This window comes from Ambystoma mexicanum, chromosome 5q, assembly GCF_040938575.1.
Source record: "Ambystoma mexicanum isolate Mex_15411 chromosome 5q, UKY_AmexF1_1, whole genome shotgun sequence".
Classification (NCBI taxonomy): domain Eukaryota; kingdom Metazoa; phylum Chordata; class Amphibia; order Caudata; family Ambystomatidae; genus Ambystoma; species Ambystoma mexicanum.
The window spans coordinates 1,275,553,609-1,275,570,197 of NC_090933.1; the positions used below are offsets into that span (position 1 = coordinate 1,275,553,609).

At 44.0% G+C, this 16,589-nt stretch overlaps 1 protein-coding gene across 27 annotated transcripts in view; it reads right to left on the bottom strand.

Annotated features, from left to right (window-relative positions):
- The window catches only part of SCRIB (scribble planar cell polarity protein), a 1,329,907-nt gene that overhangs the window by 1,061,640 nt on the left and 251,678 nt on the right, over positions 1 to 16,589 (bottom strand). For all 27 annotated transcript variants that reach the window (XR_011278687.1, XM_069621824.1, XM_069621823.1 and 24 more), the window contains exon 2: positions 6,508 to 6,625. Coding sequence is in view for 26 of the 27 variants with exons in the window: in XM_069621824.1 (XP_069477925.1) it covers positions 6,508 to 6,625 (118 nt within the window). In the remaining variant the exon portion in view is untranslated. The remainder of the gene's footprint in view (positions 1 to 6,507; positions 6,626 to 16,589) is intronic.

Sequence of the window (16,589 nt, forward strand, 5' to 3'; positions counted from 1 at the left end):
ACTTGTGCTGGCAAGTGGAGCTGTCAGGGAGCGATAAAGGCCAAGAGGTGCCAAAGACCATGTACACTTCAAAGTGGTCTATAAAGCATGGGTTGTTGTTCCCATGTCTACCTCCAGACCCCGTCTCTCCGGCCAAGCATCCCCCCTCACGCTGGACGGCCCCCTGCAAACCGCATAATGCCACAACATATACACGTCATTCATTCACAAACACACCCCTGTTTCGAATTCTTTATAACCCACCTCATATTTCTAATGAGAACTTCTTTGCGCTTTGCTGGTCAACCCGTGAAGGTGCTGGGTATCTGCTCTTCGTCTCTGAACTTCCGTGACCACTTCGAGGAAACTCGTCAGTTTGCAAACCTGTGAACTGCTCCCTGTTCTACGACAAGAAACTACTCTGATCCCTGCATCTAACTGTTTGTTCGTCAAGGTAAGGCCATGTACCATAATCATTTTGCGTCCAATTTCTTTTCGTTCAAGACAGTACATGCAAGGAACTAGTCACATGTTCTGAGTTTAGTCAAATTATCTTTCTATTTTTTTTTAAGTTATTCGAATACTTATCCGCATGTGAATAACGTGTATAGTTCCAAGAACCAAAACGAACCTTGCATTGAACCTTTTATGTGTCATTTAATTTTTAACACATTGGTATTCATAGAGAATTGTTGATCTTTACTTTGCAGAACTTTCCACAATGCCTGCCTGTTCCATTGGCGGTTGCCCTTCGAAGACCCATAATAAATCTGAAGGTACTATAATGCATGTTTTCCCTAAAACAATAGATCAGATAAGAGAATGGGTCCGATATTGCGGATATCCACCGTCTGAGCTTGAAAGTAGAGTCCTAGAAGTCTTTCCGGACAAGAGGGGTGATCGATACCGCATCTGCAGCAGGCACTTTAGCTCAGACATGTACTCCACATCATTGCTAATAAAGAAGAACACACCGCGAGCGAGGCGAAAATTGCTCTCAACCGCTATTCCCACTCTATTCGTCCACATCCCTCCACTGGTGAGTCAAGTTTACGTATTTATCTCTCGGCCTTGCGGTAGTGTGTAGCATTAGCTAACAATAATTTCCCCATTTATGTATCCACTCAATATGAAGGCAGAAGATTCTCCATCCGTGTCGTTATTGCAGTCATCAGCCACTTCAAGCGCCTATCGGGTAATCTTACTTAGCTATTCTGCCACTGACTTGTTTTAGGCATGTAAATCAATAGTTTTAATTTATCGTGTGATTATTTTACCTAATGGTACACCCTTGTACTCGTCCTCTAGTCTTTGTTTTCAGTTATAATTATTGTTATCCAAAATAATGCAAGTACTGTCTTTCAGGGAGATGCTGAGGAGTCCAACGTATTGACGACAACCGTTGATGTCACTCAGATGCTCGAGGTACGTTTCCGGACAGTTCCATCGATGGAGATCATCAGATCTTGCATTCTTGTAGCGTGATTGTTACACACAATGTTTCTTTCGTTTTTAGCCATTGATATGTCCTTCTGTCGTCGCCCTCCTATGTGTCTTATTTTTTCAATATTGTGTTCATTACTAATGCAATTACTGTGTTTCAGAGAGTTACTGAAGCATCATCTTCAATAATATCATCAATGGAAGTCTATGAGGAGCCCGAGGTATGGATCTTGACAGTTCCATCTAACTAGATCAACAATGCGTGAATAATTGTCGTTTGAATGTTCTACACAAAGCGTTCATTCGTGTTTTGCTATTGAGATGTACGTGGGTATTGGTCCCCAAGTACATTTTGTGTTTTCAATATTATTATACATACTAATGGAAGTTCTATGTTTCAGGGAGTCGATGGAGCGTCAGTGCGTGATGGATGTGCTTATCATGAAAATATAGTCGTTGCAGCGCAAGAGGAAGTGGAGACATGCACACACGAGTCGGAGCAACAGCGTCCTGATGTTGAAGTTCGAGGCAAGAAAGTTTCAAAGAAAAGAAAGCAAAAGAAGGTTAGTGTCCTGGACACTATATTATGTTGTTTTTCACTGTTAATAGTTCAATACTGTTAAATTGTGTTTAAACTGAACATCTCTTTTCCAATCTGTCCTCTAGTTGCGAGTGGGTGTACGAACTAGATCTACACAGACAGTGAAGCGAACGAGAGATGTTGCTTGTCAAACCTTTTGGCAGGGACTTGAGACTGGAGATGCATCGTGCCAATGGGAAGAATATGAAGTGATTGACAACGGAGCTATACCACCACCAGCCATTGATAGTGAATGTCCTCCTGGTAGTTCGGATGCAGTCGGAGATCAATTCACAGAATCCACACCCGCAAAAACTAAGACCGCGAGAAAGTTGAAGAAATTGTTTTATTCACCCATCGCCGGAGAAGGAACAGATGTTGCAATGGAAGAGAATGAAGTGGACGACAATGAAACACCATCAATATCACTGAACATAGCGGAAGACGATATCAGAGATTCTACCTTTCATGTGAGTGACATGTCCTCAACGTTACAGGCCGAACCAGCTGGGATGCAGAGTGACAGTATAAGGAAAGAGGCCAAATTCATTGTATTCGATAGTTGTTTGATTGATATTATTCGGATGAAATGTGGGCATTCGGTTGGTGGGGAAGTATGTGGGGAGCCATTGATTAATGTGACTCGTGCAATTCGAGGCACTAACCTTAAAATACATGCCACCTGTACAAAATATCATCCTTTCTCATGGTCTGCACAACCCATGCTGGGGCAACTGCCAGCAGGCAATCTACTTTGTGCAGCGGCTGCACTTTTTAGTGGTTCAAGTTTTAAAACGTTAGAGTCTTTCTTTCAGTTTGTGGGAATCCATTTCATTGCGAAAACTCAGTTCTACAAATACCGAACCGATTATCTATTTCCAGCCATTAGCGAAGCTTGGAGAATGGAAAAAATGTCTATTGATAGTACATTCGCGGGCAAACGGTTCAGGCTAGCCGGTGATGGACAGTGCGACAGCCCAGGATTTTCAGCCAAGTACTGCACCTACCACTTTCAGGACATGGAAAGTAAGAAAATTGTGAGTTCGGTGGTCGTGCAGGTGTCACAAAGTACATCCTCAGTGGCCATGGAGAAAGTTGGCTTTGAAGCATCATTGCAAGAACTACAATCGCGGGGAATGGTAATCGACCTGATAGCCACGGACAGACACGTTTCAATTGCCAAGACAATGAGAGAAGAGTACAAAAATATAAATCACCAATTTGACGTTTGGCATCTTGCAAAAACAATCAATAAAAAAAATGTCGGCTGCAGGTAAAAAAAAAGATATGCAAGGTATTTCACAGTGGTCCAAGTCAATCAGCAACCATCTTTGGTGGAGCTCAAAAACATGTGGAGGGTCGTTGGAAATTCTACTGGAAAAATGGCGGTCAGTAATGTTACACTGTAGCAACGTTCACCGCTGGAACACGAACCAACATTACCACAATTGTGAACATGGCCATTTGTCCACAGAGGAGGCACGGAAGAAGAAGTGGTTGATTCCTTCATCACCCACTCACAAAGTCATTGAAAAGATTGTATTTGATAAAACTATAACAAGAGATTTGAGGGGACTCACGGAATGCTGCCACACAGGAGATTTGGAGGTGTTCCACAATATGTGCCTAAAGTACAGACCAAAACAATTGCATTTTGGCATGGAGGGCATGATAAATCGGACTCTTCTAGCGGTCTTGGCTTCGCTACAATAAGGCCTTCACTAAAAGAAGTAAACAATGGGTGATCAAACCAGTGTTTGAGGATATGCAATATGAGTTTATTGAGAGACTTATTGTTGATGTTATAGATAGGCACATACATGGAGTTGTGAACGAACCTGTGCAGGGGACAACTGCATTGCCACCCAACATTGCCTCTGTTCCATGTCCACCTAAAGCAGAGCTCATTGAGAAATACACATCACGGTTTAAATGATTGTAATTTGATTGTCTGTTCTCTCGAGTCTCCTCATGTTGCAGGCCCATTGAATATGTGTATCTATGTAATGTGTAAATAAAAGTGATTGCTCAGTGTACATGCAATGTGTCTATCTAACCTTGTTCATTTGCGCATTAAATTAAACCAAACAGTAATATAAATCATTTTTCAAAAAATATAGACTGTCTCCGTATTTATGGTTCTCTGGGGCTGCAAAGCACGCAGACAAAATGCAAAGATGGAGTGTAAATTTCAAGTCCTGTGAGATGGCCTTACACTGAATGTAGCTAACTAGGAATGTGTGCTCGTTCAAAGTGAAGGTCAGCTGCTTTGATTTTTTGCTCGGGTGCCGAAATGGCCCACGACTCAGTATAAGGTTCTATTGTTATTTGACCTTGACAGGCCGGGACCATCCCGAAAGACTTCTTTTTGGGGGTGTGGTGCAATAACGTAAGAAACGATAATGAATAAAATTTCAGAAACGATAGCCACGTTCATTAGAAGAAATAACGTCGGCATAGAAGGAGTGGTATTTCGGGGCTGCCCTACGCACAGACACAATGGAAAATGCAAATATAATGTAAGTAACTCTTTAGATGAGTTTATACCGCAATTTAATTACTATACAGTAGCTTTAAAGACGGGTTAAGTTGTACTTGTTCGTTCTATCTGGCATATTGTTTTGTACCGCGCACTATCTTGAGGAGAACCATCTCCTTTTAGGGAAGCACCTCAAAACCTTCCTCTTTACTTCTGCTTTCTCTCTCCCTCTACCCTGCTACAACTGGTCCACTGTCTGCGACCTCGGTCCTGGGCCCTTCCACTCTCCACCTGCACTGCCTCCCTGTCAACCCCTGCACTGGGGGACTGTCTCAGTATCCTACAGCCCCCCCTTCCCAGCACTTGTTCTGAACTTACCTTGCACTTGCCACCAGCTGGCCCTATGTATTTATTATTTTATGCTACTTAACTTGTACTCCACTTCCCCCCCCTCCCCTTCCCCTTGCACTTTTACCTTCCCCCTACCCCTGCACTTGCGCGATCTGAATGACACCTGGCCTAGTAGGATCGTTGTCTGTCTTCTCCTTGTCCCCCCCCCCTCCCTGCCTCGCTACGCCTTCAAACACTTGTGTATAGGCGCGTTGCAAATGCCATATTATATCATATCAGTGACGAAGTGGTCCACTGGCGCTCAGGCGGCTCTGAAAAAGGCGGAGGAGAGGGGGTGGGTTACTGGAAATGACGTATAATACCCAGTAGCGCTGTCCTAGCTATGAAATGAATAATTTTAATAAAGATCTGATGGTGAGACTAATTTCATTTTTTATGTTTTTAAAACAGGTACATCCTTCATTATTGTCTGTGTCACGAGTACCAGACACCGGCGGATGGCTTTTTCAACCGCCAGTTGCTTCTCCACGTGAACAACGTTACCACCCTGACCATTTTATGGGACGATCGCCAAGTACAAGTATGCCCTTACGCGGTACTAACGGCTAGATGCAACATACATACCGTTGTGGTGGCCTACTGCCTCGTTGTTGGAACAGCCATGCGATTATCAGTGCGACCGAAGAGCTTATTTTATCGTAAACCAACACCCTGTGTACTGCACACGAACATCGCTTGCCTCAAGAAGAACTATTTTGGATCGAGAGCAAAGAAAAATGCAAATCGCTGAATATTCTCTAAACATTTGATGTCCAATAAATGTACTTTACCAAATTTACAATCTTGCGGTTTGATTTAAAAGTACAGTTTCATATTCCGAATTGTGGCACGCTGTGTTGTGAGCTGATCTGTGTTGGTTTCCGGGTTCTGTGTGGAGTCGCGTAGAAGACGCCTGGGCGCGTTTGCCTACGCAGCACAGTCACGTCACGGATAGAGGCGGGGAATATGAATGTTTTGATAAAGTCTGTTTCAGGGGCGGGGGATATGATTTAGTGCCGCAAACGCAGGTGAGCCAGGTCGATGGGGGGGAAATGATAGGATTATCACAAAATGGAGGCTGATTTCGAGTGCGTTAATGGACGAAAAGTCGGGTAAGGTCCATAGGAGAGTTTTCTACGATCTACCGATTTATGCTTAAAAACACATGGCCGAACCGTAGGGACAATAAAAAAAAAGTCCCGGAACTATCCTTTAAGCTTATGGCTTCACTATACTGCAAAAAGTACAGGTCCGATTCAAAAATAAAAAGCAAAAGGTTTAGGGGTTCCATAAAGATGGAAGGAAAAGTGCAGTAAAGAGTTAACTTTCCTAACAGTCGGTACATTTGTATATTCCCCACAGGCCACCGTGCAGACATAGCTGACATTTAACTATGAATCTACCATCAAGCCATGGGTGCAGGCATCTCTATTATTTTGATAGAGCTACCCAGTGTTCGAAGTTGAGGGGATTCAGCAGCTATTCAGCTCCTGCTTGTAGACTAGAATAGCCCGACACCAGGAGCTACTGGCTTCCCAGGCCAACTGATGCTAACAAACACCTATATGAATGTACCTCTGTACATTGGGGGCAATCTATAAATAAACACATTTTTGCACAATAGCTAAGCCCTTACCATTGCGGGAGATGTCAAGCTCCACCAGCTGCATGAAGTTCGCCACCTCTGGGGGCAGTCTCTGGATCTCATTGTCGCTCAGGCCCAGTTTCCGCAAGTTCAGCAATCGGAAGAACGGCTGAGGAAGACAAAAAGGGGAAAGGTCAAAAACCACCTTAACATGAGGGCAATGTTAAAGAAATCAGTGGCCACCAGGGGATACATCTATTAGTAACAAGCGACACCTTTTCAGAATGGCAAAACTGTGAAAATCTTCCACTTCCAATGTTCTGAGCAAGGGTCTGCAACCTGACTCCAGATGTTTTGGACTACAACTACCATCATCCATAGCACGCATAATCAATGGCGAGGGATCGTGGGAGTGATAGTCGTAAACATCTGGAGTGCCACAGGTTTCAGACCCACTGGTTTACAGGCTACACGTTCCGTCATGTACTTGGCACCACATCACCCAAACCCCTTGACTGCCGAGTTTTCTTTGGAGAACGTGTCATATTTGCTACCATTCCCAATAAACAATAGTGGCACAGTCCAGACGCACCGGATGAGATCCCCATTGTGATGGTTGGCTTGCTCTTCATGGAGCTGTAAAAACTGCAAGCATCACCCAGGAATACTTAGCTAGGATACTTACAAACAAAGCTTATTTACTTCAGAGCCACTTCAGGGTTACTTCCACCACAAACTAGATTGGGGTGGGGCTTAATCAGTTGCGTGTAACTAAACCCAACAGAAGCGAGAATGGACTGGTGAAGCATGTGTGCCAGCCTGCAACTCTCAAGTCCATAGCTGCCTCTTCTCAACCTGGATCATCACCGCACAGAATTCCTGCACCAGGCACCTCACACCCCCTCACGCCCCCCACCCTAAACTTCGGAACACTACTATACCAACTAAGCAAGAAATCTGAAATTACACAAGGTGATTCACAGAATACGCAAGCCTACAGCATGTTGAAAAATGGTGGCGAGTGCAGGATGCCTTCTCACCTACTCCGAGTAGGAGCTGCGATCAGATGTGCCTGAACACTGAGTAACCTTATGAGGCCAGTAGGACTATCCTGGGCCCGACTCAATTTCTTCTGGCTGACAGTCCCGCTTGCACTCCTGTTAAGCTTCTCCATAACATCCCGAGCAGGGCCACAGGTGCAACCGACACCTCATGATTAACTAAATGAACATCATGCTTCAGATTCCCTGAAGATTCTTCCAGCGCAGTGGCCCACTGTTAGGGAGAATTCTCATTCTAGGGCTAATTTCCCTTACCTATAGAGTCCCCCGGCAGATTTGCTGGATTTGAAGGGTTTGTTTCTTTTTACCTGTTAAGAGTGAGACTCTTTTTCCCACTCTTAGGCACTTTTGCTATGTGTGTTCTAGGCTATTTTTGTGTTTAATGCCTAGGGGATTTTTCTCTCCCCCATAGGAACCATCTTTATTCACATGTGTTACACAGCACCCTCAGTGCAGCGACACAGGGGTGTCGTAGAAACCCCCCCAAACAGACTTCATACCCTGGGACTGACTACTGTCTCCCAGGGCATGTAAAGTCCCCATTGACTTTACTAGTCAAATCTTATGAACTTAACCAGTACAACCCATCTTACTATGGAGGTACTGTCAAGGGTTAATAGTTTTTCCCTTAGGTTAATCTTCAATGGGTTACCGTAAAGTCCCCCTCTCTAAAGTTTCTGGCTGGTGGCAATGGTTACTACCGTAAATATTAGACCGCAAATATTTTCCTATGGGATTTTCCCATTGTTCAAGGATACCACTTTTTCTGACAGCCTCTAACATACCGCCGGTTTATTTTATTAACAACTTTACTCTGGATGGTTTTATTTGCCACAACTTTAATATAAATTCTTTCTTGTGCCTTACTCTAAACTCCTAACCTAGGGCGGGGATCCCTGGTTCGTCTTTTTGGCGGGCTTCTGCCAAGAAGCCCTATTTTCGGCGCCACTGAGTCTGGGGTGGGTCCATTGTGTGGGAGGGGGAGTAGGCCCCCTGAACAGGGTTGCCTCCGCAACCCATGTCGCACTATCCCGATAGGCTGGAGGGTCTCCCGCCAAGATGACGACTCCACTGTGTGAGTGACAGCTAGGCTGTATGAATGGGGTTCTTTTTGCATAAAAGCAGGGACCTGAGGACTGGAAGAGCAAGACGTCGCCACTGGAACTACGGAACTGAGAAGCCACGGACATCTTCAGCACCTGCACCACCAGTTGAGCCCTGCTGCAGCATCTCACCACTTTTCTTCCACACGACGAGAGGAGATCTTCTTCGCAAGAGCCTTCTTCCCTTGAGCTGGTGGGACCAACCAGTTCACCAATCGCTTCCTCGGACCTGCCTTGGTCGAATCGCCAGTGCCCAGCACTTGGAGGCCGGATAGCCAGGCAGCCATCCACCCGGACCACGATATAAAGGAGCGTACCTTTTTTTTCGTTGGGCAGCACTGCGGCTGGTTTCATCCCTGGGTAGTGCAGTAACTCGAACCTTCCTCCAAGAGAGCCTCTCTTCCTCTGCCGGATCCCCGAACTGCAGGAACAACCTCCACCGCAGGAGTCACTCCTCCATTCAAAGGTACTTTGTTCCGCCAGGCCTCCCTTTCTGCACAGTAGTCCTAAGGTGTTTTAAATCCTTTATCTACTTGTTGGATTGGCCGCCCTTTCGTCTAACATTGTCTTTCGCCTCGCAACCACCTTTTCAATATTCGTTAACCAAAGACTTGACTGCAGCTACAAGAACATTTTTGCTCCTAAGCTCTTGGTCCTGTACCACGGACTCTGGCCTATTGACTCTGGCTGATTTGTTAGATCTGCTCTCACTAGATTGATTTTCAATAAGAAATGTGTTGGTGCCTCTGAATCTTCTAAACCCCGCTTCCTTCGTACTGTTTTAACTTGTGGAGTGTCATTTTGCTCAGTTTTCATTTACTTATGTCTTTGCTAAAGTATTACTGTGCATTACTTGTTCACAAAACTTCAAGGAAGCGTTGCTAGGGGGGTGTCTGAAGATATTTTGGTTTAACTTGTGCTTTCCCTCCCTTTCGCTAAATTGCTAGAGTGTTGGTTCTCACTGTGCCGTTTTGCTCAGTTTTCACTCTACCGCAAACTTGTCTACAATTGATTAGGGAGTTATATATACTTTCCTTGACTAAACTGAACTTGCTTTATCAACTGATTTATGTGTTTAACTAGATGTGTCTAAAATAAATCTATATATTCTCTTTTCGATACAAAACTTTGGTCAGTGTTTCCTTGTGCCATAGTGCTGTGATACCTATTGTGTAAACCCTGAATACTGCTCATCTCCCTCTTGAGATAAGTCTGACTGTTCAGCCACAGCTACCAACTAAATGTTTATGGTACAGACTGATACCAAAGGGGATTTTTCTTGCTCATACCTGTAGTCCTAATCTTCTGTAGTGCTCCCTAAGGGAACTGCCCAGGATTATGCCTAACACCTACACCCTAGCCCACAGACTCTGCACCATCACCTGTCTAATTCGGACTCACAGAAAGGTCACCGCTCCAGAGAGTTCAAAGGTGTGCAGTCCCTTCACATTACTTCTCCCAGCCATTGGTTTGAGTAGGGTCGTCTCCAGAGACTTGGGGCTTCTGCCTATTCAGCATGATCACCACGGGCTGGGCAATACATTCTACAGCTCTGACCGGATCCTGCACGAATTCAAAGAGAAGCTCACGGTCGCCTTGTCCCCGCATGCCTTGCCATAGTGTAATGTATAGGAACGGAAACTAGTCTAGGAATGATGCAGAATCCAAGATAACGTGGATAACTCGGATCTGCTTGTAGAAAGAACAGGAAGTGGCATCATACACGACAACATATTAGAAGGGAGCCTGCAGGGACTGAGGTGGCCATCCAGTACTCCCTGGCCAGTCTGCTTTGACACCCCGAGAAGCCTTCAGCTTCAGATTGTGTCTGCTTTCCTGCTATTGGTGGGTTTCAATGCCCCTTCAGGCCTCCTTTCCCAGCCTCGGGGTCTGGTCGAGTCATGAACTCCTCCACTCCCGGCTGTACTGCTCCGTTTGCAGATCCAGTCCTTTGCTCTCACAGCCTCCCCCTAATCAAAGAGGTGTTTCCAGCAATCTAGCGCTTCTAAATCGGGATCTGCAACCTGCGTCTCGCCCGATATTGTGGACTACTGCTCCCATCAGCCCTAGCCAGCATAGCTAATGAGGTGCAGGGTGCTAGAAGTCAGCCAGCTAGGTTAGAGTCGCTGTTTTTTAAAGAATACAAGAGAAATATTTTACTACGTTTGAATGAAAGGTGCAGCTCCTTCCATGTTGAATTTGGTCACCATCAGTACCCAAGAGGCCACAGGTTCACACCAGGTCATCAGTATTGGAGATGAGCGTCTAAGGACTAGTGCGCACTTCTAGCACGGGTCAATGACGCTAATTGAGATACGGCCATTCCCTTGTGTGTACTGTAGAGAACAAGCACAGGGCCTGCTCCTCTATCCTGAGGCCAGCGAGCATCGCGGTTCCGGTCCCTATGTAGTGCTGCAGGGGTCATTTCACCTGTCCAGGGAAAGTGCAAGCACCCCTACCAGACCGGAGCGCTCATCTATAAAGCAGGAAGGCTATCAAGCGGACGTCCAAGAGACGTGGCGGTGCCTCCGCAACCCTGCTGGCCAGAGTCAAGGGCATGCCTTAGCAACATGCTTCCGCATCAGAACTAAATATGGTGAACACTAAAATCATCTTCCATGAAGAGCCTCTCCGGCAGTTGCACAGAACGTAGTGACGGGGTGGTGTTAAAGCATGCAGTGTGCAGTACTGAGTGTTAATTAAGAAAAGGCAGGTCTTCGGGGAACCTAAACATGACACTATCAAGATAATTTCAGAAACTGCTTCATATCACTGCACAGCAAAAATAGAAATCGAGAAGGACCACCACTGGGCCATCTGTCTTCAGCACCAGTGCATTTTAAGCAGGTAATTGCCCTTGCAAGTGAATATAAATGTGTGCTTGTAAACGTTCTCCTCCTCACGAGAACAAGTAAGTCTGTATTAATAATTATCCAATCATAACAGAAACGTATGTCTTCTAGTGCTTGAACAATTGGACATGGGACTGGCCGTATGAACAAAAAGGTTGGGTGCGGCGGGGGGGGGGGCATAGAGCTAGTATAAATTTTACCACAAACAACAATGCAGCCTTATATTGCAATGACGTCACAGATGAAGTGGGTGCATAGAGTGCGACAGACAGAGGGTACGTTAGGTTAGACAGGTTGCACAGACCAGGCGCACTTATACACGTGGAACAAGCAGCGGACAGATCAGAAATGCTGAACCTGAGAAAAATACTCTGGGAGCACTCTACGTGGGGGACGATGGGGAGACGAGGGAGTGGGGCCAAGTGGTGTGGCCCGAGAACAAGTCAGCAACACAGTTTCTATTCCTGGAACCAAAGCCGGGCACAGTTGCAGAAAAGCAAAGAGCATTTTGTGAGCATAAGAGTCAACATGTCGGTCATAGTGATTCAGCAAGAAGCCCTGTTAAGAGCGTAATACAAGTTGAACTCTGCTCTTTTTATTGGTCACCACACATTCACCCTAACAAAGAAAAGTTGCTAAATTGCAAGACGTATGAAACAATTTGAACAGCTTCTGAACACTATGGAGGCTTTGGTCGTTTCTGAATTCAGGATCATGTGCAGCGTATTCAGATCTGATGGCTGTGTGTGTGGGAGCTTCGCTTGGCATAAGATCAGCAAGTTTCCAGGGCTAGCCCCTGTGCCTTGGGACAGAACAGAGCTCCGTCGTTTCATCCTCCCCCATTTCCTACATTGGACATGCCAATGTCATAGGCACCCAAGAATCCTTACATCACTTGGAAGAATAAAAGGCTTGATGAGGATCGCATCATTACACTATACAAGTCGCCAGTTAGTCGTTTTTTATATCACATGGTTTTGAATGGCACAACAAGGAGCTAAAGGACAGACTACTAAAAGCAAACGTTTAAGCTGTGGTGTGTAGGCCGTTTTAAAATCAAATGACATTTAATTCAAGGGAACTTTCCACCCACCCCAAATCAAGTGCGTGCAATTTTCCTTTATTTAATAACGTTTTTTATGAAGCTGGGACCCGCAATTTAACCGTATTGATTCCTTACAACCCTTCTCTCCTTTCTGGACGAAAGACGAACTGGATTGCATCATTTAAAGATAATCAAGTTATACTTCCATGAAATTCTAAGGTCAATGGTGAAAAATAAACACGCTAGTGACCTCAGCTTTCAAAGCTACAATCATAGAAGTAGTGACTTTTACAACACACACCATTACGTATACCTCTCATTTGCCCTGGGTGTGCATGCACCAAGATTAAAAATGAATGATACTCAAGGTTAAGACTGCTAAAAAAAGACCCAATTTAAAAAACATTCCTGCCTATCCCATTTTTTCTACTTTCCCTTTCTTGCAAATAGATACACACCATAGGATCCAATTAATCAGATCTATAATTCCAGAAGAACATATGCTTATGAAATGTTTACTCATTTCCCAGAATGTAGTCAAGTTATATCCCCCCCAGTACTTACAAATAGCCTTTTATCCAATTCCCTTTATAGTATTGCTCCCCCTCAGTAGTTTCACTTTAGATCACACTCCCATGTTAATTTCTTTTGGCTGGATCACACACAGATGTGCACCCGCTTAAGGACTACTTCAACTCTCCTCTAAAAACAGGTATGCATCAGCCAGCAAGATAGGATCCGCCCTCTTCCACAGCCTGTCTATTTCTTCCACCAAACAAGGGCTGGGGCCAACTCCTTCTAGGCATCATTTACAGGGCTCTGATAATCCAAAATGGGTCTAAAAAGGAGAGCAATCTATTCCTTCAACTTCTAGTTATCAATGTTCCTTCTTTCTCTCCATCAGTCTGAGTGAACGAGTGAATCTATTCTTATAGTACACGTGTTGACCTTTTATAGAAAAAAAAACATCCCTTTAGGTATGTATCATTTCTTTAATCTCCTTGGTCAATGTATGCGATTACACAGTGTCCCAAAAGCGACATCCCAGTTGACCTACCCCTTTGTAATCATTGGGTATATTAATGAAGGGCCGTCTAATGGGAATAACTTCTACACCCAGTTTCCCTCCCATCTGAAGTGAGGTAATCTCAGATTGCTTGCAATAAACATTGTAACATTCTGGAATAGTACATTCCACAAATATGACCACTTTGCAAATCGGCTCACCAGATTTCTCCCTTGCACAAATCAAACAATGCAATTTTCATCATGCTACCACAAATAGTTAATGACTTCAGATTTTGTTTTATACCTTTACTTATACTTTCACGAACAAATTATTTTTCCATCTCAAAGTAACAGGCATGCCAATCCGGATGCTAGGACACATAACTGGTGTGCATTGTTTCTATGAGACGAAATGCATATTCACCTCATTTGCATAATAAAAAGGACCAATTTATACCACCTAATAGGGCATTTGAAGTTCAACCTTTTAGAACAGAAAGGAACTCTCTACGAGGTTCTATTCAAGAATGCTCAAAATAGCAAATCCCAGTTTAACATTCAAAAGGCATTTTTTGCCATCCACTTAACCCAATATTCCATATAAGCCATTCCTTTTTATGCCTGGCTACAGAACACTGGCATTTTTACTGTTCGTTCAGGGCTAAAGGTATTTATGACTTCTGAGGCCTGGAGGTAGTACAATCTTGTGTAGTGTGAAGTTCGCCAGGGTTTCCAAGGCTGGCAGATTTTAGATCAAATCTTTGTTTTTCAAGTGTCAAGATACCGTTCCTCAGGAAGGTCTGAGAAATAGAAATAGATTGGAGAGTACAGATCCACTTAAGTGGCATTCCTATTTTTTTTTTTTTTAAAGAGGTTTAGCCCACCACACACTGATGCAGCCCATAGAAATGCCCCCTTAGAGTCCCACATCCACGCTTAGAGTGAACGGAGGATAGCACAGGGGTACCGTGCTGGCCTTGGAAGCAAGACCACACTGAGCAACAGATGTTCGAATCCTGGATCTGTGCTTAGAAACAGAAATCAGGCAGTAAGTGTGTTATAAAAAATAATCAAAATAAAGTGGATCTGGACTTCGAGTAGTCTTGTTTGAGACCTTCATTATATTTATGGCTTGGATTCAACCAAAATCCAATTCCTTGAGAGGGCAAGGCAGATCAGTTCTGTTGTTGCTTTACCGGGGGGGGGGGGGCAGGGAGGGTTCAGGGGGCTTGGTAGATGGAACAGAATAAGAGATGTTAATTTGGTCTCATTCACAATTGCAACTTTAAGTTACATTTTCTTGTTCCCTTTAGATTTTACCTTTACATAATACGGCAAAATGTCACGGGAGGATAGCTCAGTGGCAACGTGCTCGCCTTGGAAGCAAGACAAAGCAACACAGGTTCGATACTCGGGTCCGCGCTTAGAAATCTCTGGGTATTTAAGCGCGTTATAAATATGCAACTAAAACAACAAATTCTGTAACAGCGCCTCGATGCCCCCGGGGTGTGTGAGCGCTTTAAAAAAGCAAATAAATTGTATTGGCTTATCAAACTCCTATCAAAGCTCCACATTTCAAAATCAGTAGGTTTCATAACCTAACTTCATTTCCGGATTGAAGCCTAATAAAATGGATGTTACAATTTCAGTTTACTGAAAGAAAAGCATGAAACACCACTATGAGAACTATTTCTAGGTCAATGTTTATTTTAATACATGAATCGATAATCCTCCAATGTATAACTGGATTTAGTTTCAACTTACATCCCTAACTCCAACAAATCCACACCCATGAAACAATAGGTTTATACAGCACTTCATTCAAGATTCATCCCACATCTAAGTGCTTTAATGAAAATTTGCTCTGATTAACACCACATGTATTGTCAGAGTACCAACCTCTAGTGTTCCAGATAAGATTTTGTAGTGGGAGTATTTTTTTTAAGTTGGGAGTAAATGCTTTTTTAGGAAGTAAAAATCTAAGTCCAATTCGAGTACTTTATAAGTGAGCAGAAATAGGTTTTAACTGTGAAACTGCATCTGGTTATTCATACACATTAAAACAGTTCAAAGAAATGATTACAAAAAGATACGCGTTTATAACTTCCAATCAGTCAGTAATGAGAGCAATTTCACCCTGCACTGCTGATCCAAACATATCCATGGAGCACAAGGTCATATGCATCTGTTCCCCATTTTTTGTTGGGAGTATTTTGACTCCCTATTTTTATTTTTCGTGAGTGTCTATTTTTTTTAGAGTAAATGTGGCTGATCCACCCCTCATCTGTAGGGCTGCCGACCGCTGAAGGAAAAATGGATGAGAAGGCCCTGCCGGGATTCGAACCTGTAACTACAGATGGCACACATGTCAGGTGTATGTTGATCTTGCTCAGGTACTGCGCAGTACAGCATTCTATTAGTGGCCCATCAGAAGACAAAGACAGCAAAGCACCTTTCTTGAATACACTTCACGGTTTAAGGACTTTGCTTTGAGAAGCAGCAGAGTGCTTTACAGGGAACATTTGCAAAGCAAGATCCTCTCCAACTCATGGTGTTGTGTGTGCACAGACCAAGATGGTGGGACAGATTACAGAAACCAGGATGTGCAGTATACTACACACATTTACCATGTGAGGTAATAAAGTGATTCACAAAAGATGGCAGGATTAGAACCTTAGGGCCTAATTCACAGAAGTGTTTTATAATGGCAAAGCCCCATTGGAAAACTGGAGAATTAATCCCTTAGTCTCCTTGCTCCACGGTCAGCAATTTACCAAAAGACCACATATACGTCTCCATATAAAAGAGCAGATCAGAACGTGCTGAAGAACAGGCAGCAACAGTCACACTTGAAGCTCAGCTTAACAGTCTACTTACCAGTGCTCAGGCATTTGAACTTCAGCCAATACAAAAAGCGCCTCACCCCCCCCCCCCCCCCCCACTCCCCTGGGTCTCGCGTTTAGGGTAATTGAATTCATTCTCATGAGGCTTTCTGTATTGATCAGTTACATGGTGTCATCGGCTTTACTAAACATCATGCTTTCTAGTTTCTCTGAATTAGGTG